Raw genomic sequence first — 27,343 nt, 5'->3', positions numbered from 1 at the left:
GTACTTTTTATGAGATATGTGCACCCCACCACTTTTTAGGGACACGGTTAGGAAAAATAAATGGCTGAACCTTAGCCTTCATTTTACCTTGCCCAGGCAAATATAATAGAAATCTTGAAATTTTTGAAATAATTTTTCCTTTTTCCTCCCTCCCCCCATCCCTGGCCTTCTCCCTCATTTCAGAAAACAGTCCAAAATGTATAGCACAGGGAACTGTATTCAATAACCTGTAATAAACTCTAATGGAAAAGAATATGAAAAAAGAAACCCGTTTTGTGTCCTACTTTTCTCTCCATCCTCTGGGAGGCACGGGCAAAGATAAAGTGAGGGAAGAGGGTTTGGCAGTCTGAATCTTTAAGCTCTACTGTTTAAGATACCCCATTCCAGCCCTTCTGTACACTGGAGTCCATCTGATTTGGGAAAGTTCCAGCATCGACCCCAGAAGTTACAAAGAGGGGATACCTCAGCTAAGCGTTCAGGCACTGTATGCTGTACTATGCAACTAAAATGGGGGCAACCAAGGCTGTTTTTGGAATCCCGAGGTCCATAGAGAGGGCTTTCCAGAGAGAACATCGTTTGACTGGAAGTCCAAAAGCAGAATTCATGAACAAAATTTGAGAATAATATACAAGATGGGAAAAAGTAGGGCAGTTTCTATTGGGGTTTTCCAAAGTAGTAGTTGCTAAGCTGTGGGGTCAGTTTGAGGAGGGTCTGGTGATGATGGAAAGAAAGGGCAAAGGGTTTCCAGCGGCACAAAAAAAGCAAAATAGAAGCATGGCCGATGCTGCCTGAGGCATTTAGATCACTCGGCCCTTTGAAGTGGAAGGGGTTTTCAGGGAGGGAGGAATTGCAAAGGTAGCATTGCTGTTCTCCAGTGTAAGGGGTCTACTATGAATACAATCCATCATTACCAGATAGAGTTTTCATAAGAGTGATGAATGCACTGCAAAGTTTTAGTAGCTCATTAAGGCAGAGCTGTGCTTGTTGGAAGTTTCTATTGAGTCAGTTTACTTTTTTTTTTTTCTGAAATGCTGATAAATGACACTTACCTTGCAGAGTTTGTGTGAGGATTAAAGAAGACACCATCTGTGAAAATGCTTTATGAAAGGATAGAGTATTATGCAAATGGCACTTCTCCAAGTCTCTCAGATTCTTTGCTTCACTGAATAGGCCTTTTCTCACCTCTACCTTAATTGTTCCATTCCCACTCGCTCCTGATGAGTGTACAAAATAGGATCAAGGGTTCTTCAGTAGTTTAAGCAGACGGCCATTCCTTCTGTCTTCCTTCTCTCTGTGAAGCAGGCCAACCCTGACTGGTACCCGGCTCTCCTTGCCTTTTCCTCCAGCCCCACGTCCTCATTGTTTTCTTAAGTATTTATATAATCAGAAAGGCTATTTGCCCTTATCAGTCTTTTTCAAATTTCAGCAGAAAGCCTCTTCCTGGCCCTTACTCTTAAGTTCTTTGTAGTTTTTCACCCTCTATCCGAAACAGGACTCATATTTTTCTCTTTAGAAATTTTACAGCCCCAAATTCTTCCTGTTCTTTAAAAGAGATCATTTTTTCTGAGCAATCCTGAACTGCCCCTCTGATATCTTCATCTCCCCTTAACTCATAACAGTTTGTCACCAGTCCTGCCATCGCTGAAGTGGCTCTTGTATCCTTCCTGTCATGGCCTTTCCTGTTCCGTCTGCCCACCACACATTCCTGGGTGTCCTATAAACCTGAATTCAGAAGACACTCCTCTTTCCTGTGGCTCCCAAAGGACTCGTGTTTGTATTTTCCAGCTCTGATCACATCACCTTTCTGGGCCAGTTCACTGCCTGGCGCTCTGTCTTCTCTCGGAGATGGTGTGGTCTCTTCCCCAGGATCTGTGAGAAAAGGGACCCTGTACGAAGCATCTTTATGCCCTCTGGTTCCTGGCGGTGTTCACTGATAGTAAACACATGGTGGCTACTGGCTGCATTCACTGGAGGCCACCCAAGGGCCAGCTGCTGAGCACATGTGCTCATTCAACCCCTGCAAGGTGCCTGTGACCCCTCATGGCAGAGCCAGGCCTGGAATCCAGACCTGTTCAGCTTTGAAGTCTTTGATCTTACGGTGTGGGTCTTGTTTGAAAAAGATAGCAGAAGCCTTCCTCGGATCCTACCCTCGCACCCAGTGGAATAAATAAGGGTCACACAGACAAAAAGCAGCCACACCTAGTGATAACCATCAGGTCCCCCAAACTCACAGCCTCGGGAAGAAAAGGGCCACGTCCTCCTTGTCAGCACGGTCGCCTAGTGCACGGCATCCTGTCTGGTCATAAATCCACTGTTTTGAATGAATGACTCAATCGACAAATTGAAATAAATAATCTGATCCTGTTATCCCAGGCTTACAATCCTCCGAGGCTTTCCATTATTTCTAAGATAAAGTCTATGAAATTTAACCTGGCTAAAAGGCCCAGTGTGACCTGGGCACTCAGACCTTACCAGTCACCTCTTCTCCACTCGCCCCCCTTCTCTGCTACTCACCCTCAAGCCCAGAGCATCTTTTGGGTTGTCCCACCGGCCTTGTTCCTTCCAGCCAGATGCCAGTGCCCTCACCTGGAGCACCCATCCCACCTTTCACCTGGCTCATCCCTAGTCACCTTCAAAGCTCAGCGTAAAAGAAGTGTCCTCTAGGAAGGCTTTGCTGATGCACCCACGCACCCTCCAGTGGGTCAGTTCCCCATCCTCTTCTCTCAGAGCATACTTTCAACTACAGGACTCACTCAAACAGCGAATAAACGGTCCAAGAGCTGTTTTCAGTTCAGAGTTGGAAGTTAGTAGTGCAGGTGGGTGACTGAGTCAGATGACTTGTTTACATCCGTGCATGAAAGATAAGCTTCTCAGCAAAGGTCTCCTAAGGAAGGATACATTCTAGACAGAGACAGCCCAGGCCCAGTGTTGCCTTCCTCATGGGCCTGAGAAGTACCCCTTCCACATATCCTAGCAGTTAAATTCTTGAAGATGGCTTTGCTCTCCATCTAAGACTTTGCCTTTTGTTTAAGGGTTGATGACCTCTTACCTGTCTCTGGGAGGCTCACTTCTAGACCTGAAAGAAGCCTGCTTCTGCTCAGGCCTCCCAGCTTGCTGCGAGGGCTCAGCCCCCTTGCTCCTGTCGGGCGGCACGTTGTGGGGAACCTGGTCCTGGGAAGAGGCAGTGGCTGTGCTCAGGGGGGTCTGAGACCTAGATCGCTCCTGCAGCCGGGATTTCTTTTCTCTCGGGGCCTCAGAACCAGCGCCTGTAGCTGTATCGCTGAGGGTTCCATCCTGACTTGGCTGCTGAGGGCCGCTTCCGAAGAACCACGCCCCAGATTTGGTTAAGATTTCTTGTTGCTTTCGACACAAATTGCATACCCACATCACCTATTTGAAGAAGAGAGAACGATATAAATTTTTTGTGCTATTTGGAAATTATTTATTTTCATCACACTAAAATATCCCTTAAGGAAGCAAGAATGGTTGTCATCTTTATATTTATCCTTGTACATTTCTCATGAAAATGATCTTTGCACAAGTCACTGTCAAGTATATGAATGCCTGGACCGAGACGCATCAGAAATCATAGACTTCTGGTAACCAGGATAGAGTTTTGCTTGGCATTTATAACACTGTGATTCTGAGTTGCATATTACCATGTACCCATCACATTTTGAATGACTGACTTTGAAGTTTCATTTAAAATAGCTTAGTAAAAATGGTCTAAGCAGGGTAGTTGATTGATTAGAAAAACGTTGTAGGGCACCATAGAATTAATATTTATGTACATAAACCTCAGTGTGTCATAGTATTTAGAAGGATCTATCTTCTCAAAAACCATCCATTATTAAAATCAATATGACAAGATATTCACGTGGAACAAACAATGAAAGGTAGGCACAAAAGAAAAGGTCAGGCTGTATGAATTCTCTCTAGTTTACCAGCAATCAACTAACCTCAGATAGAAGAGCTATTTTGGAGCCATCATTTGGAAACACATCTGCTGATAAATTATAAGATGTTATCACCACTTAAAATAAATCTGTATAGCTTCTCTCCTCGTGGTGACACAACAAATGTAATAATAGGGACAATGATGGTAACAGAAATAATGAATAACACAATAATAACAGCAACGCCCGCCTCAGTGACTTTTCTCGGGTCGCACTTCAGTTTTTCCTTTGCATTTCAGAAACAGCACCTCCGGAAAAGGCTGATTACCAAACTCTAGGTCCCCATTTTCACGAATACTGACTCAGTCAACAATTGTGCAAACATATCATGTAAGGATGAATAAATCCTAGAAACGTTAAGTGAGAAACAATATAAAAGAGGAAAAGAAGAAGCATTGCTTAGTTGGTAAAAAGAAGAAAATGTACTACTGAAAACATTCAGATGGATACAAAGAAAACTATCACTTGTTATTGTTTACAAGACAAAATAAAAGCTAAAGTGAGAATAAGAAAAAGACAGAAAATATATTTTTAAAAAGGAAAATATTGCAGATGAACTGTTAAGAATTGCTCCCTTCCAAGCAAGAAAACTCAAATGAATTTTGAAAACTAAGACCAGCAGAGATATTTGCTATAAAATGTTTAAGATTGATTATCTTAACTCATTCCTCTACACTTCCTCGGGTTATGAAATGAAGACAACTCAGTCCACAAAAGCAGTTAATTATAGCATCTGCACAATGTATTAGATCACAGACTTCCATTTAACAAGATGAACAATGCATTGTATACACCTGTATCAGAATACAGGATCTATGGAATGGAACTTCAAGTTAACATGCTTGCCAAATATGGCTATACTGTGCATAATGTATTAATACCACCATCTCTTAGATATCATTAATAAGGTCCCTCAGAAGTCCTGGTTGATTGAAAGTGGATGTATCAAAGATGGCGATACCCTAGGACCAGAACTTCCATCAACAGTGACACTGAATCTCCTCCGCCCAGACCCTGGATGGGGACAGGTGATGTGCTCCCTCTTTGGCTGCCTCTTTGGTTGACAAGGCAGTGATGAGGAGGTCTGAATTCATGGAGTTCAAGGAGATTGGTATGAAGCTTTGACTATTTTACAGAAACTAAGTAGCCATTAAATTTTTATTTATTACACTAATAATAAGCAAAATACTACTCTTTATCAAATTAGGTTCTTTTCTACAGAAATATTAAAGTGTATTTAGGATAAATATGAATTTCCTTCAAAACCATACAGAACACAACAAAATTTACAGTTATTACAAAAGTTTCAAAATGGAATTAAGCTGAATAAAGAGGCAGAAAAAAGCAGAAAATATGCACATCTGCATATTTTCTAGAAAGTTGTTATCACAATCTTAGCTTGATTGTTTCACATTTTTAAGTGCTATAAAAATGGATCAATAGAAAGTAATTGCCAGATTTGTGCAGGTTCCATGTTTTGAATATGTTACAAGTTTTGAATATGTGCTACAGGATTGATAAAGCAAACAAAATATAGTTATTATTTATTTTAATAAGTTAAAATTAGAATTACATTGTAATTAAATTAAATTAATTAAATTTTAGTTAAATTTTACAATTCACTTAATTTCATTTTTAATTTATTCAAAAGGTTACAATTAGTAGTTAAGTAGAAGCAGCTGTTTTAATTAATACATTTAATATTATTCATTCTTTTAAATCTGTGATATTTCATTAATTTTTGTAGAGTTTTAACACTTAGGAAAACTATTGTTTAATTCCAAATTTTCCTATGTATTATTTTCTTGTGCACGATAATATTTTTAGATTTGTATTTAAAAATTAATTATAAGTGTGGTCAACCTATCTGCCAATTTGAAAGCAAAATTAACTGTAAAAAAGTTAAAATATTTTTATTGAAATACTCTCTCCCAATATCCGTTATTAGTTATATAAATTAGTCTTGCCACAAAGTTTACGAATGAAAAAGAAATTGCTTATATGAGATGTAAAAAAAATATGAGATTACAATAGAATATTAATCATACCTTTCAACACATTTTGTATCAAACATTGCAGACATGTATAAAAATGAGCTAATTCATTGCTTAGAAGCAACACAGTTATGTGTGTGAGATAGGTTTCCACTGTCTCATAGTAGATGAGATAGTGGAAAATAGTTGATGACAGAGGAGATGAAAATGAGTGAGTTCTCTTTGGTGCTTGTTTTGATGTGTGTGTGTTTCTCCAGCTTTTTGTTATTGTTGTTGCTATTTCATAGGTTTATTTTTTCCTTTTGGAATTTTATTAAATACATAATATGGATTTATGAAATATAGAATATGATATAAATTGCTTCTTTTTAAAGAGTAAAGCACCCCAACCCCACTGTCCCACTATTAAGATTTCAGTTTAGTGTTTCTATGCAAATTTAAAACAAATTCCGTTGTAACTTGGCATTCTATTTACTCACTTAATATTACAGCATAAATATTTCCATGGATTCTAAATGTTTCTAAAACATTTTAATATTACAAAATATTCTATAGACACTGTATACCATTAGTCTAACCCTTAAACTGCTTACATTCTTTCACATTAATACAGAACTCTGCAGTAAAAAAGTGTTGATCAAACTGTTTTCCTATTTAAAGTCATTTATTTTTTAGAATGTATCAGAAAAATCAAATTACTGGGTAAAATTTTAGAGTGCTTTTAAGGTTCTTCTGCTATAAGCACTATACAACAGTTTAGGATTCTTTGTCTATTTTGCAAAATAGCCTCCCAAATAGGTTTTGCCAAATTGTAACCAAAAACCTGACAATATCAGTTCTGGATTTTAAGATCTGATGATTTAATAATGCCCCCAGACCATGTATTCTCACTCTCATCAATGTTTCAGATTTTAGATAATATAATGAGATCTCACCTAAATAATCGCCAAAAGGTATCTAACAAAGTCATAACTGTCCATTCAAAAATACCTCCACATAAGCACATAAAGTCCTGAGAAGTCCCAATCAACATTTCTAATGCCTTGTTTTTGTCTTTGTGCCTTTTTTCCCCCTATGGATAGTTAATAAATCATTAAAAAAAAAAAAAAAAAAAAAACTAGAGCATTAAAGAGAAAGGCCAAGATAAATGTAAAGGAGAACTGATTTTGGAAAAGTAAGAGATAATTCCAAGAATAGAAAAGAAAACTTAAAATGGTCTCTAATTAGTGTTCAGATACCAGAACAAAAAGCTCTTGAAAAACAGTACTAAGATTGTCAACAACAAAAAATGAATTTCAAAGAAGGAATTTATTAAAAAGTCAAGAGATAAAAAAATATGAGAAAAAGTCCAGCTAGTTCCAAAAAGAGAGAACAGAACATAGAGGAGAATGAATTTTGTAAAAAATAATAGGAGGCAAATTCCCAGAGTGGAAAAAGTCACTGCATTTTAACAAAAAGAATGGAAAAAGAAACCACAAAGAGACAACATTGCTATAAAATTTCAATACACCAAAGATAAAGAGAAGATCCTAAGAGCTTCCAGAAAGAAAAAGTCAGATCCCTTTCAAGTAGAATAGATCAGATTTCTCATCAGCAATATTGAAAGTTGGAAGACAGGGAGAAATACCTTCAGTGTTCTTGGGGAAAACATTGGAGCCTGCAATTCTATAGATAAGCAATTCATCAATCAAGTGTAAAAGCAGTAAGCAGTATTTTCAGCATTTGGAAGAATTTGGAAAATTTACCACTCACATAGCCTTCCTTAGCAAAACAAGTTTCAGCAAAACAAAGTCTTCTAAGAAAGAGGAGAAAATGGGATCTAAGAGCCAATGGTCGTTTGCAGGAAGAGCAGTTAAGGGAAGTCCCAGCATGAACAGCCCCTTCTGGAAGCTCAAAAAGAATCTTGGAGCAATAGTGCTTTGTGACCACCTAGAGGGGTGGGATAGGGAGGGTGGGAGGGAGATGCAAGAGGGAGGAGATATGGGGATATATGTATATGTATAGCTGATTCACTTTGTTATACAGCAGAAACTAACACACTATTGTAAAGCAATTATACTCCAATAGAGATGTTAAAAAAAAAAAAAAAACTTGGAGCAAGAGGATGAGGGTCCTGGAATGAGGACTTCAAGAGTGAGAATAAAATATCTGAGAAAACAACAGCAACAGCAACAAAGGACCTCATGGAATGAACAGTGTAGTTTACATAAAGAAACTTAGCTGGCTAAAAGAAGAACCCATTTGCCTCTGAAGGTAGGAACATTCTCCACCAAGTGGGACAATGTATTGGCCCCCTAGAATATCATGCATAATCTAAGCCCACCACTCAGCTCTATGATGGATAAGAACTGTATTATTTCAAGTTGCAGATGTGCCTGGTGGAGGAAATAAACTAATGATTAGATGGAAGGAGAGAGGGGTGTCTAAATCAACCTTATCCTTCTCTGTCACAGCAAGAGTATACAGCTGGGAGCAGCGTTTACTAGCCCTGAACTTAGATGCTCGGTTGTACTTTGTCTCTCATGAATGGACTTGCAGTTGGGGAAGAATATACTTGCAGAGGATTCTTATTTTTGATATTGATATAATGCTTTCTTCTTTTTATTTCATTGTTATCCACATATACATAGTTACATAGACAGGTATATGCGGTTTGATGTCTATGGTATATTTACCTTTCAACTATACTCATAATATATGATTAAAAGTAGAATGGCATACCATGATCATTTACTGCCATTTATTGATAATTTTATCACTTCCGTTCATTTCAATTTTACTAATGAGAATGAACGTTTTTCCCAGTCTTTTCCAGATGTTCATTAGGATATTAACTGTCCCAGCCTTTTGTGTCTTTATCAATTGAATTAATACTATTTTCTTACCCGTTTTAATTGATTTAACTCTTTGAGAGAAAGAGTTTTCATGTTGTTACTTGTCATTTCAAGTATCTTTTTCTTTGTCAATAAAATGGTTTTTCATTTTATACAGTCTAATCTATTGTGCTCTTCCTTGGCAATTCTTCCGTTGTACTTTAGCCCAGAAAACGCTGTGATAAATATTCGCTTTTATTTTTATTGACTAAATATGGTTGAACATTTTACAATTTACTCCTTGGTCCCTCAGAATTTACTCTGATGTGTGACAAGAGATAGGGATCTAAAGTGAGTTTTTTTCCCCTCATAGCTAACTATCTCAACATGGTTACTGGATAATCCTTCGTCACACAGCCGACCTTCAAAGAAGACTATGTGTCTAGAGTTAAACAGCACAGGTTCTAATCTATCCTATCCACCTCTTATTGGCTCTTTACTCAGGCCCCCTCCCTAACTCAGTGCCGTCATCAGTAAACTGAGGATGATAATAGCTCTTAACTCACTGAGATGTTTTGGGCATTAATGACATAATTTATCTGAATCGCTCAGCACAGATCCTGACAGATAGTAAGTGCTTATGAGGCACTAATAACATGATAATGCCTAATTATTACTAATAACTAATCATTACCATCATCATTACTAATCATACATATAAAATATTTTAGGGGCTTTCAGCTGCATACAAAGCCAGCGAGATAAATTTTGTTCCTACAGAGATACAGACGTATAAATGTGAACGTAATTCAACCACATCAGCTGCATTACATTATACAGTTCCTACACCTTGAGATGCTCTCACACAGGCTGTCTGATGGTGTGTCTCTCATTGCTTTTGTCTGTGTAAAAGTCAAACATTTTTCTTATCTTGATTCTGTGTAGGTCACAGCATGTCACTGAACACTGAACACGATGAAAAGAGCAGAACTGGGGGTGGACTGTCCCACTTTCCTGCTCTGGTAATGAGGAAGTCACACCATCTCTCTATGTTTCACTTTACTCGTTCGTAAAATAGGGAAAATAATAGTAATGATGATTTCACAGGCTCTGTCAGGATTAAGTGAGTGAGAGAATATATGCAACCGTGTTTAGCACACAGAAAGCACTCAATACATATACAAAAACTCACTGAAGACATGTCTTCAATTAAATTAAATGATTATTTTCTGTATGAAGTGCCATACTCTGCACATATTTCTGATTTAAACAAATATTTCTGTTACGTGCTAGGCATTGTTCTAGGCTCTAGGGATAGATCAGTGAACAAAATGACAAAAATCTTGCCTGTGGAGTTTATGTTCTAGTGAAGAAAACAGACAAAAACAAAACAAAATAGTAAACATACGAGGCATGCTGGATAGTGAGAAGTGCTGTAGAAAAAATAAGAACAGGCATTCTGTGTGGCAGTGAGTGGGATTCACCTTCAAACTGGCCGATCAGGGAACATTTCACTGAGAGAGGGTATCTGAGTATGTCAGGCTGTAAGAACAGCAAGTGAAGAAGATTTTGTAGAAGGGTACGCCTACTGGTTTCAAGGAACAGCTGGGGACGAGGCAGTGAAGGTGGCGTGGTGCGGTGGGTTCACAAGGCAACAGGGGTCAGAATGAGTAGGTCTTTGTGAGTCACAGCAAAGACTTTGACTTTCACGATGAGAGTGATGGAAGCTCTTGGAAGGTTTTGAGCAGAGAAACGACCTAACGTGTTTTATGCTTTAATGGGATCCTTCTAGCCACTGTGTTGAGAATTAAATGCAGGAGCTCAGTTGCAGAATCTTTTTGAATTGAATTCTAATACTGCTCGTTTTACTCTCTTTAGGCTCATCTTTGCCAGATATGTTTTCTAACCCCTTTAGTTTATCTTTTTGTGTCATTTTGTTGGCGGTGCATCTCTTCATATACAGCACAGGACCGAGTTGTATTTAGTTATCTAGTCTTTGTGTTTCAGTAGCATCCAAACATGCACTATCCTTATGTTCTATGTCCTGACTCATGTTTTTTTTCTGGCATTCAGTAACTTTATTAACATTTAATAAATTGTGGCAATTATTATTTTCATATTCTTAATTTAAGGAACAGAAACGTATCTGTTGTTTGCAAGGAAAGTATCGTCGTACTATGTGTGAGAATTCACAAGTAAGTTCAACTTTATCATTTCTAGTGACAGAAAGTGTATAAAGTCTCATAAAATATTCTACTGTGAGTAAAATGACTCCTATTTTGTATATTACCTGGTCAATAGATAGCTGGTATTATGGAAATTCACAGGTAATATTAAAGTACTTTTTATTTTATTGGTTTATAACACTATATAAGTTTTGTGTGTACAGTATTATATTTTGACTTCAGTATACATGACTGCATGCTCACCACCAAGGATTTAGTGTCCATGTGTCACTGTATAATTGACCCCCTAACCCCCTTTCCCTCTGGTAACCAATACTTATTCTCTGTACCTTTGGGCTTCTTTTTGTTTGGTTTGTTCCTTTATTTTGTTTGTTTCTTTGATTTATATTGCACTTGTGGGTGAAATCATATGTTATTTGTCTTTCTTCATCTGACTTATTTCACTTAGTATAATGCCTTCAAGGTCAATCCATGTAGTCATGAATGGCAAAATTTCATCTTTTTAAATGAATGAGCAATATTCTATTCTATGAACACAAAACACTTCTCCTTTATACATTCTTCTGTTGACAGGCACTTAGATTTTTTCCATATTTTGACTATTGTAAATAATGCTATGATGAACATAAGGGTGCCTGTATTTTTTGAAATTAGGGTTTTGTTTTGTTTTTTAATCTTTGAATAAATGCTCAGAAGTGGAATAGCTGGATCATGTAGTAGTTCTAGTCTTAATTTTGGGGGGAACCTCTATACTGTTCTCCACAGTGGCTGCACCAATTTACATTCTCACCAGCAATGCATGAGGGTTCCCTTTTCTCCATATCCTTTGATTTCTTTTTTGACCCAATAGTTGTTCAGTAGCATGTTGTTTAGTTTGCACATTTCTGTGATTTTCCAGCTTTCTTCTTGTAGTTGAGCTCTAGTTTCATAACTTTCTGATAAGAAAAGATTCTGGATATAATTTCAATCTTCTTAAATTTATTGGGACTTGTTTTGTGTCCCAAAATATGCTCTGTCCTTAAGAATGTTCCATGTGTGCATGAAAGGAATGTGTACTCTGTTGCATTTGGATGGAATGTTCTGTATAAATCTATGAAGTTCATCCTGTCTAATATTTCATTTTAGGCCTCTGTCTCCTTGTTAACTGTCTATCTGGATGATCTATCCATTGAGGTAATGGTGATCCTATACTAGGTGCATATATACTAATCATAGCTATGTCTTCTTGATGAAATTTCCCCTTTATCCTTATGTAATGTCCATCTTTGTCTCTAGTTACATTTTTTTAGCTTGAAGACTGTCTTCTCTGATACAAGTATGTCTACCTCTACTTTCTTTTGACTGCCATTTGCTTAGCATATCATCTTTCATCTGTTCTCTTTGATCTTATGTTTGTCTTTAGAGCTATAGTTCAATCTTGTTTTTTAACCCATCCAGCCACTCTGTGTCTTCTGACTGGTGAATTCAATCCATTTATATTTAGGGTGATTATGAAATGAGAACTTAGTATTGCCATTTTATTTTTTCCTTTCTGTTTGCTCTATATCTCCATTGATTCTTTTTCCTTCTGTTTTTGTCTGCCATTTTAATTTGGTGATTTTCTATAATTTTTTTTTCAGTTTCCCCCTTTTTTTAGTGTTTTCTCTCTCTGCTTTGGATTTATGTTTTGTGGTTGCCATGAGATTTCTAGAAAACATCTCATAGATAAAGTCGTCCTTTTTCTACCGATAGCATCTCATTTTCATTTGCCTATATGGATCTCATCCTTTTCTTCTTCCCCTTTTATGTTTTTGTTGTCTCAAAGTATCCCATTTTATGTTGTAAGTTTGTCACCAAATTGAAGTAGCTCTAATTATATCTAATGTTTTTTTCCCTTTAACTTTTATGCTATAATTAATTACTTAACAACATATTCTGATATAGAGTTGTAATTTTCTGGTTTTTTCTGTTGATTTATCACCTTACTAAAAGTTTTGTATACTTCTGCTTTTTCCTTTCAGGTAGAAGAGCTCCTTCCAACATCTCTTGTTAGGCATGTCTAGTGGCGATGAACTCTCTCAGCTTTTGTTTGTCTGGGAAAGTCATTATTTCTCCTTCATAAGGGTACCTTTATGAAGGGTAACTTTTCTGGAGAGAGTATTCTTGGCTGACAGTTTTTATCTTTCTGTATTTTGAGAATGTCATTCCACTCTGTCTTGGCCTATAGAGTTTCTGCTGAGAAATCTATTGTAGCCTAAGGGCAGGTTTCTTTGTAGGTGATGATAATTTTTTCCCTGGCTGTTTTAAAATTATTTCTTTGGGGCTTCCCTAGCGGCGCAGTGGTTGAGAGTCTGCCTGCCGATGCAGGGGACACAGGTTCGTGCCCCCGTCTGGGAGGATCCCACATGCCGTGGAGCGGCTGGGCCTGTGAGCCATGGCTGCTGAGCCTGTGTGTCCAGAGCCTGTGTTCCACAATGGGAGAGGCCACAGCAGTGAGAGGCCCACGTACTGCAAAAAAATTAAAAATAATTTTAAATAAATAAATAAATAAATTCGTTGTCATTGACTTTCAATAGTTTTAATATAATGTGCCTTGGAAAAGGTTTTTTTGTATTGAGATAATTAGTTGTTCTCTTAGATTCATGGACTTGTATATCCAGTTTCTTCCCCAGGTTTGGGAAGTTTTTAGCTATTATTTCTTTAAGTAAACTCTCTGCTCCCGTCTTTCTTTATTCTCCTTCTGGGATACCCATTATCCTAATGTTGTACTTCCTAATAGAGTTGGATAGTCTTGCAGAATTTCTCCTTTTTTAAAAATCTTAATTCTCTTTCCTCTTCTACACATATCATTTCTAGATTTCAATCTTTGAGTTCGCTAATTCTTCCATCTGGTCTGCTCTATTTCCAATGCTTTTAATGCATTCTTTATCTCCTTTATTGAGGTCTTCAGCTCCCAAATTTCTGTTTGGTTCTTTTTTAGAGTTTCAATGTCTTTGGTAAAGTATTCTTTCTGTTTGTGAATTTTATCCCTAAACATATGGAGCTGCCTGAGTTCTTGTTCTTCTGCATTTCTTCCTCTAACGGGCTCCATGAGAGATCACAACTCCTTTAACAAAATATTTTTGAAGCTTATACAATAAATCGGTATTTGTTTAATAAGTTATATTCATGCCTCCTAGATTAACACAGTATTTGCATTATAAAACATGCAAAATATAAATTTAAATGAATGAGATAAAGTATAATAGAATTTGAATTTTATATTGTACCCAAATAAAATTAGAAAACACTAACAAAAATTCTGGGAATAGCCTAATTTTGGAAATTAAGCAACACGTATCTAAATATGTGAAGGTCAAAGAATAAATCACAAAAGAAATTAAAATGTGTTTTTGATCTGAATGATAATAAAATACAACTTATTAAAATTTCTGAGACGTGGCTAAAGTACTTTTTAGAAAATTATAGCTTTAAACACTCCATTCCAAAAGAAATAATTATAAAATCAATGATCTAAGTTTTCACATTAAAACAGACAAAATTAATAAAATTAATTAACAAGAATAATGAAATATAGAATAAAGAAGAAAACAATAGAGATTAGAGCGTAAATCAGTTAAATATAAAATTTTAAAATCAATAAAACCCAGATAAGATCAATGAAATCAGAAACTGAGTTATGATATCTCTTATATGTGGAATCTTAAAAAAATGATACAAATGAACTTATTCACAAACAGAAACAGACTCACAGACTTAGAAAATGAACTTATAGTTACCAGGAGGGAAGGGTGGAGGCAAAGGATAGAGTGGGAGTTTGGGATTAACATGTACACACTGCTATATTTAAAACAGATAGCCAACAAGGACCTACTGTATAGCACTGGGAACTCTGCTCAATATTCTGTAATAATCTAAATGGGAAAAGAATTGGAAAAATAGTAGAAAAAAATTTTAAATATATTTAAAAATTAAATTAAATTAAAAAAAAAAAAGAAAAGCTGCAACATTCATTTCAGGGACCAGCTTCTGTTTCAAATGTGTTTAAATGGAGAGTTATGCATTTAAAATGTGGACTATTTTCATGTAAGGGAAACAAAATAAATTGCACTGAGACCCACTCAAACACTTTAAAAAAAAAAGAGACTGGCTCTTTGGAGGGAGTAATAAAATTGATGAACATCCCACTTGACTGATTAAGAAAAATAACATAAAATAGAATTACCAAAAGAGGGGACAGCACCACAGATCCTAAACTCATTAAAAAGATAAATAAGGGAATATTATGAACAACTTTATGCCAATAAATTAATTAACATGGATTAGAGAAATTCCATTAAAATTCAAACTACCAAAACTGACACAGGAAGAAATAGAAAATATCAATTGCCCCATAACTCATAAAGAGGTTGAATTCATAATTAAAAGACAATGTACAATGAAAATGTCAAAAACAGATATCCTTACTGGAAAATTCTTTTAAACATATTTAAAGATATCAAAATGGTATCAATATAACACGGACATTTTTTTACTAAAAAAAGAGGAAGATTGACCACTTCCACTTCTGAACTCCTTTTATCAGGTCAGCTTAGCCTTGAAGTTAAATTCCCAATACAAGAAAACCTTCCTGTAGGAAAATAAAGTTAAAAACCACTACCCCTTGAAAACATAGAAGCAAAAAGCTTTAAGAAAAAGTTTATCAAATATACAGGAAACCTACCACTAACAGTACACTTATTGTGAAAGTCAAATGTTTTCTACCTAAGATTGAGAGCAAAGCAAGGATTTCTGTTCTCAACACCACTATGAACCATTGTAATAGAGATCATAGCAAATACAATAAGGCAAAAAGAAAATATAAATTTTGGAAAGGAAAAAGTAAATGTATCCTTATGGACAGAAGTCATAATAGTATATACAGGAATTCCTAAAGAATCTACAAAACACTGCTGGAACTAATATCTTGTAGTAGGACACAAATTCAATATACAAAAATAAATTTTAAACCTTAAGGATAAATTTAGCAACTATATGCGTAAAAGTTCTACACTAAAATTTATAAAACATTGTTGAAAAAAAATTTTTGAAGACTCCTGTGGACTGGACTGTGTCCCCCCCCCCCCCAATTCATATGTTGTAGTCCTAATCCCTAACGTGAATGTATGTGAAGATAGGGGCCTGTAAGAATGAGATCATGGGGGTGGGACCCTGATCCAAAAAGACTAGGATTAATGTCCATATAAGAAGAAAGAGATGAGAGCTTTCCCCCCTGATCCTGCCTGTGGAAGAACAGAGGGAAGGCCAGTTGGGGACACAGCAAGAAAATGGTCGTCTCAAAGCCAGGAATTGAGCTCTCACCAGACCCTGACCCTGCTGACACCTTAACCTTGGACTTCTCAGCCTCATGATAAATAAATGTCTGGTGCTTAAGCCACCCAGTCTACGGTAGTTTGTTATGATAGTTCAAGCAGACTAATAAATGGAGACATACATCACATTTAATGATTGAAAAACTCTGCCTTGTTAAGATGCTATTTCTCCCAAATAAGAAGCATGAGTGGGAGACCAGAGGTAAGCAGAGAGAAGTTTGGGTATTTTTTTCCTCCAGTAGTTTAGACAGTGACTTCATCCCTCTATAGCTCCCCTTGGATGGCCCCTCATTATACTGCCCTCCCAAGATCCAATAGCACCATTTCTTTCCCAGCTCCTCTAGACCTAGATGTGTTCATGGCTTTCCAGCTTCAAACCAGCTCAGTCTCTGATTGGATGAAAGCAATCTGCCTCTACACTTACTTCCTGGAAGAAGCAAAAGTACTTGATTTTGATGTAGTATAACATCATAAAAAACTCAAATTACATCATAAGTTTTTCATGAAAAGTCTAAAGCATCCATCCAAAAATTACTACATATACCAGGAGGCATCAACACATGAAGAAAGACAGAAAGAGATGAAGACAGAGAGACAGGGGCAGGTAGAGAGAAAGAGGAAGAAGGAGGGAGAAGCACGTAATGGAAACAGACCCACAGGAGATCCAAATACTGGAGTTATAAGACAGATATGCAAATATTTTGTTTAATATGTTCAGTGAGTTAGATGACAAGATGAAGAATCTAAACAGAGAATCAGAAACTATACAAGAAGCAAATGAAAATTCTAGAACTGAAAAGGAGTGAACTTAAGTAATTAAGAACTCAGTAGACTGGTATCCTTTCAAATTAGAAAAAATAGAAAATAGGATTAGTGAACTCAAATTAGGATAAAATATGCAGGCTGATGTAGGGAGAAGAAAAAATATTGAATTATAAAATAAGGGTGATCGTAAGAGAGATATGAACCATGGTAAGAAGGTTTAGCATGTGTGTAATTGGAGTCCTGGAAGGAGAGAATATAAAGTATGGAGCAGAAGCAATCCCTGAGGTCATGATTTTTCAAAACTAGCTGCTATGGACTGAATGGCTGTGTTCCCTCTATATTCATATGTTGAAGCCCTAATCCTTAATGTGATTGTATTTGGAGGTGGGTACCTTGATTTTGAACTTCCCAGTCTCCAGACTGTGAGAAATGAATGGCCATTGTTTAAGCAACCCCATCCATGGTATTTTGTTATAACAGCCAGAATTGACTAAGACACCAATGAAAGACATAATGCCACAGAGTCAAGAACTGCTGGAAACACTAAGCAGAATAAAGACAAAGAAAACAACACCTAAGTACATCAGAATACAACTATAGAAAACCAAAGACAAACTTTTAAAACAGCCAGAGAAAAAAAGAAATATTATTTTCAAAGGAGAAACCATAGGATTGGTAACTGACCTCTCAACAGAAGAGTTAGAAGACAGTACAATTATATTTTGGTGATGAAGGAAAATAAGTGCCAAATGGAATTCTATAAAAGTGGAAAATGTCCTTTAAAAATTAAGCCATTCTTCTTTTTTCTTTTCTTTTCTTCTTTTTTTTTTTTTTTTTTGGTCCACTGCAGGAAGGAGGGATCTTAGTTCCCCAACCAGGGATTGAACGCATGCCCCCTGCAGTGGAAGTGTGCAGTTCTAACCACTGGGCCACCAGGGAATTCCACAAAATAAAGCCATTCTGATTCTAATAAAATGTGAATGTGTTACCAGCTAAAGCACAGAAAAGGAAATACTAAGGAGAGGGTTTTAGAAGGAGGAGAAGTATACCAGAAGGAAACCAATATACAGGAAAGAATGGAGAGCAACAATTGGTAAATGCAAAATAAATATTTATGGCAAGCAAGAATCATTTAAAATATTTATCTTAAAATAAATCTCAATAATAGCATAAATGTGGAGGTGATATATTACATTAAAGTGGTATAAGGTCCTTGTATTTTCCAGGAAGTGGTAAATATATTAATAAACACTAAGCATTAATAATATAATAATAAGATTTTGTGGATAACAAATAAAAGAATGGCAAAAGAATGTATTACTAACAAGCTAATGGAAGAATAGAAAGCTAAATACAATTAATTCAAAAGCAGGTAATAATGGGGTAAATAGAAAATACAAAGGAAGAGGGTAAATTTAACAGTACCACAACATAGAATGTAAAGAAATTAATGTTCCAGTTGAAAGAAGAAAATCATCAGACTGGCTTTTGTAAACAACCTAACCCAACTGTTTGTTAGTTAGAAGAGATATTCCTTGAATATAAGGATACAGACAGATTAAATGAAGAGAAAGTAAAAGAAGTATCATGCAAACACTGACCAGGAGAGAGCCTAGTGTCATTATACTAACACCAGACAAAGTAGACTTGATGTAAGAAATCTTACTATAGATAAAAAGGCACATTTCATTATAGTAAAAGATTAATCCATCCAAAGACACTAATCTCTAATTTTATATGTATTAACAATATAGTCTCAACATATGAAGCATAACTTGACAAATGAAAAAAAAATGCAAATCTCAAGTATAATGAGAGAAATAAACGCATCTCTAAGTAACTGACAGAACACGCAGAATAAAAATCAGTAAGGGTATAAAGAGTTGAACAAAATTTGACCTCACCGATACATACAAGCAGAAATGTGCTCATTAACTGCAGAATCACAAATGTGCAAATGCGTAGGTCTAAAAATGCTCTATATACTTGATTCAATCTTCTCCCCAGCACACAAAAAAATCCCACCAAGTTTTTCTGGAAATGCATAAGGTGATTCTAAAATTATTGTAGAATACTAAAGTCCAAGAACAACCAAGAAAATCATGAAGAAGAAACATTTCAGATTTAGACTCTTCTTACTCCTTTATCTCACATATCAGGTGACTGCTTTCTTTAAAGCATCAGTGTCATCAGGCCAATTGCACAGTTATTTCTTTATTATTTAGGCAGATGATTCTTATCTATTAAAAAAATTAGTATAAAATGCCTGTAGTGCAAGCCCTGACAACTGTTTTTAAATTTTTTACAATGAAAATGCCTGACTTAAGCTTTGATTATGGAGGCATCCACTTCAAAAATGGCTGTCTCAAATAAACACCTAGCCAGCCACAACACAAGATAAAAGAGCCAGGCCACCTCCCCCAGCTAAGACTCCTTTGTTTTAGAGATCTCGGTTGATTTGATACTTGACCATTTGGGACCCTTGTTTTTTCTCCTCCCATGCTTCAAATTCCTCCTCTTTTGTTTTAAATTCACCAATAAAGTGTGGCTAGTGAAATCCTACACCCCCAGCCCCAATAAAATCAGAACCCCAGGCCAAGCTCTCTTGCCTTCTACCTGTCTACCTGAGACCATGCTGTGTGGTCCCAGGTGTGCCATGTAATTTCCAGGACCTGTAAGTAATAAACCTTGTTTTTCTCTTTCCTGATGGTTATTGCTGAGGGCATCTTGCAGTCATAAAAAGAACCACAAGGACCAGTTCAGCCACCACACTGGGTATGGATTGGCTGAGACAGGCAAATAGCAATTCCTGTAAAAGATTCACAGTGACCCTGTGTCTTGGATTTTCCAGTAGTCTTATATTCATGTGCTTTAATTATTTCAATAAATGTAGATTAATAAAATGTTAATTACAAGTAGACAAATGATTATGCATTTGTAAGAATTTTCACATTAGCCAACTGACCAGTTTCTTTTTGCCTTAATTTCTCACATGTTGTTGATACATTTTTGCATTCATATGACTCTCTAGCTTTGTCATCTCTATTAAACTGCAGCTCCTTGAAAGCTGGGTCTTTTTTCTATTCTTTTCATCCTGTTGGGCAACCATCATACACTCTAGGCATAATTGATGTTCAATCAATTTCTGTTGAATTGTTTGCTTCCTTTTCATTCTACCAAGTTATACAATCAATACATCCATCCAGAGGTCAGTTGTCAGTAAGCACAGCAACATGCTGCTGCTATGAGGGGGCCAAAAACTTCAAGCAAAAGAAAAAGAGAAAGATTCTGCTTTTTGTAAAAATGTGTAACTCTTTCCATGTGTAATTATCCTCCCAGCTTGCAAATTTATAGTTGTTATAAAAATACATATGTGTATATATATATATATATATATATATATATATATATATATATATATCTTTCTTTCCAGGAATCAGGCAGTCTGTCAAGCAGAGAAAATCCATCTCCTTGAACAGCAAAGATATTATAAATCACTTGTATAATTACTTGCATATTCAAGTTTATAATTAATTCTGGGCCTTCATTAGGTGAGAGTTATGTTCTCAACAGTGTTTCCCGCTGCATCTTTTATACCTACTGTTGCATGCAAATAAATTCTGTCCCCTTTATGCCTTGTATGTTTAGAAATTTGATCATTTTGAAATTAAAAAAAAAGTTTCTGTAGCATTACAACCACCTGTACAAGCGAACATGAAAGTGCAACTGCTTAAAGCATCATATTTTCCAAAATAATGCATTTAAGGAGATAGCGTCACAGATTGGCAGGACCCAGCTATAATCCTCAGTAACCTCGTCACATAATAATATGACATCAAAATGATCATCACATCAAATTAAACAACAGGTCCATCCCATTTGGTCTGCCTCTTCTACCCTCCTCAGGATCTTTCCTAAAGCTCCTCTAGAAGCTTCTCTTTCAGAGCAGCAAATACACAAACCCAGTTTTGTTTGACTGCAGGTGTGTTGCTTCTGGCTTTATCTGATTGGTTATATAACAGTATAAGTTTGGTTTTGTGACATAATTTTTTGGTAATAAACGTGTAAGTTATTTATTTCAGTATTTTTAGAGCTAATAGAGACTAGAAAGTGGTCATGTAAAAATTTCACTTATTTTTTAGTGTAGCTTGTATGAGAGCCCAAAGCTATTGTGGTTCTTGGAAACTTAGGGACTTATTAAAAGTCTTGAGGTAGGGCTTCCCTGGTGGCGCAGTGGTTGAGGGTCCGCCTGCCGATGCAGGGGACACGGGTTCGTGCCCTGGTCCGGGAAGATCCCACATGCTGCGGAGTGGCTGGGCCCGTGAGCCATGGCCGCTGGGCCTGCGTGTCCAGAGCCTGTGCTCTGCAACGGGAGAGGCCACAGCAGTGAGAGGCCCGCGAACCACACACACACAAAAAAGTCTTGAGGTATAGTTCTTTCAAAGGTCAAAAGTCAGCTTTAACCTGAGGAGAAATGTCCTTACTGGCTGCTTGAGAAATCAATATATATCCTAATCCAGGTCTAGAATTTCAGGATGAAAAAAAAAAAAATCAAGTCCCATTCCCTTATTTTGCTAATGAGGAACTTGACTCAGAGTGGCTGTGAATTGCTTAAGTTCTCACAATGCAATTAGTTAGGAGTTTGTGTTTTTGAGGGGGGAGTTGTTATATATCCCTTGCTTCCTAATTTAAGGTTCCCCAGTGCCAGTATCTCCATAAATGCTGTGATAATAACAACATACAACCAACAAGTGCACTCCTGCTCACACACACAGGCTGAACCCCTGTACAAACCCTGTCCATATCCCTGTCCTTTTTTTTTTTTGGCGGTACGTGGGCCTCTCACTGTTGTGGCCTCATGGGCCTAGCTGCTCTGCAGCATGTGGGATCTTCCTGGACTGGGGCACGAACCCGTGTCCCCTGCATCAGCAGGCGGACTTTCAAGCACTGCGCCACCAGGGAAGCCCCATATCCCTGTCCTTTGAAGTAAAAGGCTGTTGCTTTAGTCTCCCAGGCCTCCCCTGAGTCTCTAAGGCTGGCTCAGGAGTTACTGATTAGGAATGTGAAGACTTAGAAACAAAGAATAGCTCTTGAGCTGGAAAACTGGTAACAATTTAGACTATGGCAGAATCACAGAAGTCCCATTTCCCTGAAAGATATAGATAAAAGCCTGACACACATTCCTAAGTTGTTTTTTAGGAAGCAGACCCCAACCAGATGAAAACTGCTTACCACAAGCACATAGACCCCAGTCTGGTTGAAACCAGAAGGTTGATGATGCTTGAAACTTCACCTTGATGCCAACCAATCCAAGAATTGTGCACCAGCTGATTGCTCACCCTGCAGCCCCCTCCCTCACACTGCCTTTTTAAAACCCCTTCCCTGAAAGCCATCTGGGAGTTGGGGGTCTTTTGAGCATGAGCTGCCCATTCTCCTTGCTTGGTGCCTACAATAAATGCTGCACTTTCCTTCACCACAACCCAATGTCAGCAGACTGGCTTCACTGTGGGCTGGCGAGCGGACCCAAGTTTTGTTTGGTAACAAGGCCAGACATACACTGCATAAGAACCTTAGGATATCTGTAGTAGAGTTGATACTGTTGGGAACAGAACCCAGTCAACACATTAAAGATGTTAGAGAAAATCACGCAGAAGGTTTCATGGAGAGGAACACACCAAAGTGACTGAGAACCACCTCCATCACTCCTCAGTCCTTGTGACACCGGGGCAGCCTACACACCCTCTCTGTGCCTCAGGTTCCTTGACTGCATCATGGGCTCAATAATGGTGTCTCCCCCTGGGCTTGTTGTGAGGGTACCAAATGAATTAACATTTGTGAAATACTAGGAGTAATGCCTGATGCATGGTAAGTGCTATAAAAATGTTTGGTAAACAAATTAAATGTGGGGTTAAAAAATGACCATTTCCCATCCAACTCATGCTGTCTTCCCTTAAGTAAAAAGGCTGGTCTTATATATAAAGTCATATTATTACACGGGAAAGAGGGTAGGGGGCTGGAGAGAGAGATTGCAATGCTCTTCTTGGCTCCAGAAGAGGGTATTAGAGGCAACAAACACATACATATTGCAGTGACAAGGATTAGCATCTGATACAAGGAAGAATTTATTGACAATAAGAGATGCCAAATATAGAACAGATCATTAAGATGGCATGTTTTTCTTCCCCATACAGCACAGTTTCAGCTGCTAATCTGAGCAGATTGTGATGAAGTTCAGAGAAAATCAGGAAACCTCACGATCCTTTCTCTGTAATTTTTAAACTCTGATACAACTTCTTTCAGTGTTTATCCTGATTCAACCGACTACTTTTTCAATTAAAATAGGATATATGTCTTTCCACCTTTAAATTCATTCAAATGTTCTAGACCAGAATGATTGTCAACTGTATTTATTACAGTCACCAAGGTCAACCTGAACCGAATATAACAATAATTCTGGTCATCATTATTATGTTGCAAAACCTTGGGAAGCAGAAAAGGGCCTCGGAGGGCAACAGTATAATCTGGACCCTGTGACCCATCACTGTAGACCAGCCGTCCTTAATTTGAGGGCAAGGGCCATGCATGGAAGCCTGAGAAATAGAATGGAATGAAAACAAAAATTCAGACTTAGGAGAAGACATGTGAATGGTGATGAGCAAACACAGAGAACAGAGAATTACCTCCTATTTCTGTCTGCTTCAATTTCTGCAAACTAAGGTTGAGACATTACAATACTTGTAGACTAAAAAATTCTGGCTATGCTAACTTGAGAAATTTCTATGCAATAAAATATATTTGCCATTAGTGAGGGTACGGGTGTCAAATATTCTTTAAAAGTTTTCTCATAAATGTGAGAAAATCTTCATGCCTCAGCTTCCAAGGTTTCATTATCTCACATCCTGACATGTGATTAGAATAGGAGGCATCTCCTTTAGAGCTATCATCTCAAACTCCTTGTCTCCCCAGGAAAGAGTTCAATAGACATACACTTTCCTTGTTAATTCTTGGACAGAGTGAAATCAGCTCCTTTTCTGGAGTTCAAGACCGTTGCTGCATTGGTGAGAAGTCATTCTGAATTATTAACCTTTGTAAAAACGTACTTGGCTTTAAAGTAAACCATCTTATTAATGACCAACTAGTTGAATAACACTTAACGGAGGCACAGTGGATAGTTGTACAATGAAGTGTTTTTTGTTGTGTCTTAGCTAATGATTTGCAGTTTCAGGAGTGTCAGCTGCTGCAGGGGAAGACATCAGACAGGCATGAATTTGTCCCCGGAAAATTGTCCCCAGATCACATTTACTTTAAAAAAAAAAAAAAATATATATATATATATATATATATATATATATATATATATATATATATTATTGAAGTATAGTTGACTTACAATGATGTATTAATTTCTGTTGTACAGCAAAGTGATTCTTTTTCATATTCTTTTCCACTATGGTTTATTACAGGACATTGAATATAGTTCTCTGTGCTATACAGTAGGACCTTGTTTAACCATTCTATATATAATAGCTCACATTTAGTTATATCTGACTTTTTCTTTCTTCACTTTCCCCATCCTTTTTCTCACTCTTTTCAGGATCCATGCATAAAGTTATCCTTTAATTGCCAATCTGTGGATGGCTCAGAGTTCTCATTCAAGTAATAGGACCTTATCGAGTGATGTGTCATGTATTGCTGAAGTGTCACACTTCCAGCAGAAAAGATGGAGAACTGTGATCATGTAGAAGAGGCATTTACTGCAATAAGGAATTAGTTATGTACCTCTGTCATATTCTGGAGCCTTCCTCTGCTCAAAATGAGGTTTGATCTTCACAGGCAGCCCTGAGTATCAGCTGAGCATCCACAGAGCTTGATGGGAAGAAGGCAAGGTCCTGGGATCATCACCAAGGTTTCAATGTAATGTCTTGCTCCCCCTGCCCCCTAGAGTCATAATCCAAGTCCACGGAAGCTGTGAAACTCTGCACACACGTCTGCAGCCCATTGTCGGCAGCCTCTTGACACCATCCCTCCCCCACAGTCTCTAAAACTGGCCACTCTTCCCAAACACCAGGGCCATATGGTGGAGACTTTCTTGACCCAGTATTTTGCTCTGGAATCCCTTTAGGATTCCAGTATCCATGTAACAATTAAAACTGACTTTTCCCCCAAACTCTGCACTTAAACAATTCCCTATTTTGATATGGTCTATTCATTGAAAGAGAAACAAGACCAACTCCACATCCCAGTTTTTCTAAATTGTCTTCCTTCCTCTGAAAAACCACTACCGACCAGAAATTGTATATCTTTCTGCTCATTGTTTTCAGATAAACATATTCAAGAGCATTTTATGACTAGTCTACATGTTAGCAACAAATTGAAACAGCTTTCAATAAGAAAAGAAAAAAAAAACAAAGAAAAACATAGCATACCAAGTCACCATTGACACTGTTTTCTGAACATAAGTTTATCTACTGCGTACCAACCTATCATAAATAACAGACCCATGGTCACCAAAGAACTTGAAAAAGTAGGCTGCTTCAACTATTATATATAGGATGGATAGAAAACAGGGTCCTACTGTATAGCACAGGGAACTATATTCAATATCTTCGGATAAACCATAATGGAAAAAGAATATGAAAAGTGTATATGCATGTATAACCGAGTCACTTTTCTGTACAGCAGAAATTAACACATTGTAAATCATTTTTACTTCAATAAAATTAAAAAAAATAGCTTGCTTCATAAAACTGTACCATGGAGAAAGCTGTTTGCCTAAATTCTCCTATTTTTAATAAATTAACATTGACCTAGGTTTCACCACGTACTTCAAGTACTAGGTGATTTTTGATCCCCTCTTAACTCCGTATATATTATTGCTGGTGACCCTGTTTACCAAAAATGTCATACTTTCAAGGTTTTATAAAGTTTCTATAAGTGTTCTCCTGCTATTTATTTCACATCTGCTAATATAAACCTTCCTTTATGATGCTCTGTTTAGTTACCTTGGAAATGATATCGTAGCAGAGCAGAAACACCTGTCATTGCAAGATGATTCCTGCCTAATTTTAAGCTGGAGTTAACCTCATTTCTGTATACATAATGGAAAAGTGTGATGACACAGACTTCACAGTGACAGAAGTCTGCAACCACTCATTAAAAAATATGTTTTCCTTATTATTGTATATGATTCTGGGAGTAAATTCTGATGGATTTTAGAAATAAGTACCAATGGTTATCCACTTTTCTCACTAAATGGAAAGGTAGCATATTACAGAGGAGGAATTTACTGTCTAACCTGTTAAAAGACATACTGATTATTTCAAATGTTCTACTTTCTGTCAGAATATCATTTTTAAATGATAACAAAATATCTCATATTTTGTTCCAAGGAGTAAAGAATTTATATTTTATTAATTTTATTCACCCACTGTACCATTTAAAATGGTACAGTGGGGGAATAAAAATAGTCTTTGGGGTTAGGTAAACCCGATTTCATGCTCTTTGAAATACAGTACGTCAATTTACATTTATAGACTTAAGTTTCCTCCTCTGTAAATTGAGGACAGTAGTACTCAACTTGCTAAATTTGGGGTGGGTGCTAGAAAAGAGAATTTCTGTAATGTGCCTAGCACAATGCTTGATATTTAGAAGGAGGCTGAATTAAGTTAATTGCCTCTCACAAACTCAGTTTACAAAGTTTAAGATAGTGATCTCTTATGAAACATCTTAAAAATTTAAAAGACCCACTAACAACTAAGTGAAATGCAGAATTTCATTTTTAATGATTGTTTAAAAGGCATGATATAAAGCATTTTATCAAAATAATGCAAAGTATAAGTATTTTAGTACAAGAACGTGAGAACTTGAAGGAAGTTTATAGGTCACCTAAGTCAACACCCAACACTTCTCAGGAAAGGGAACTACACTTAGATCACTTGCTCACAGTAACACATTGGATTAACAGCTCAACTGAGGTGAGAACAGACCACTTTAATCAAAGTCTAGTGATTTATCACTTTCCTCAACACCCTCCCTTATGCCAGCAGTACTCTTAGCTTTAGGCACATCAAATTCTGAAATATATATTTTTAAAGTATAACACCAAGAATCCTTATCCTTAAATGCCTACTGAAAAATCTAGAATGTCAGTCTTTACTCTACCATGGGTTATTTAAATTGTGTGGTAAAGTTTAAGTAACTTGATAAAATGTCAAAATGTGAGGAAAAATCAATCGGGACCCTCTTTCATCCCCTTTGTTTGAAGGGAATTTGTATTCT

General features: G+C 36.8%; 1 protein-coding gene across 2 annotated transcripts in view; it reads right to left on the bottom strand.

The window, feature by feature from the left end:
• The window catches only part of RIMS1 (regulating synaptic membrane exocytosis 1), a 480,747-nt gene that overhangs the window by 214,319 nt on the left and 239,085 nt on the right, over nt 1-27,343 (bottom strand). For both annotated transcript variants that reach the window (XM_060114420.1, XM_060114421.1), the window contains one exon: nt 3,050-3,390. In XM_060114420.1, the coding sequence (XP_059970403.1) occupies nt 3,050-3,390 (341 nt within the window). The remainder of the gene's footprint in view (nt 1-3,049; nt 3,391-27,343) is intronic.

This window comes from Mesoplodon densirostris, chromosome 12, assembly GCF_025265405.1.
Source record: "Mesoplodon densirostris isolate mMesDen1 chromosome 12, mMesDen1 primary haplotype, whole genome shotgun sequence".
In the NCBI taxonomy this organism is placed as follows: Eukaryota; Metazoa; Chordata; class Mammalia; order Artiodactyla; family Ziphiidae; genus Mesoplodon; species Mesoplodon densirostris.
Note: the sequence above shows the minus strand (reverse complement) of the source record. Positions and strands in the feature narration are given on the sequence as shown.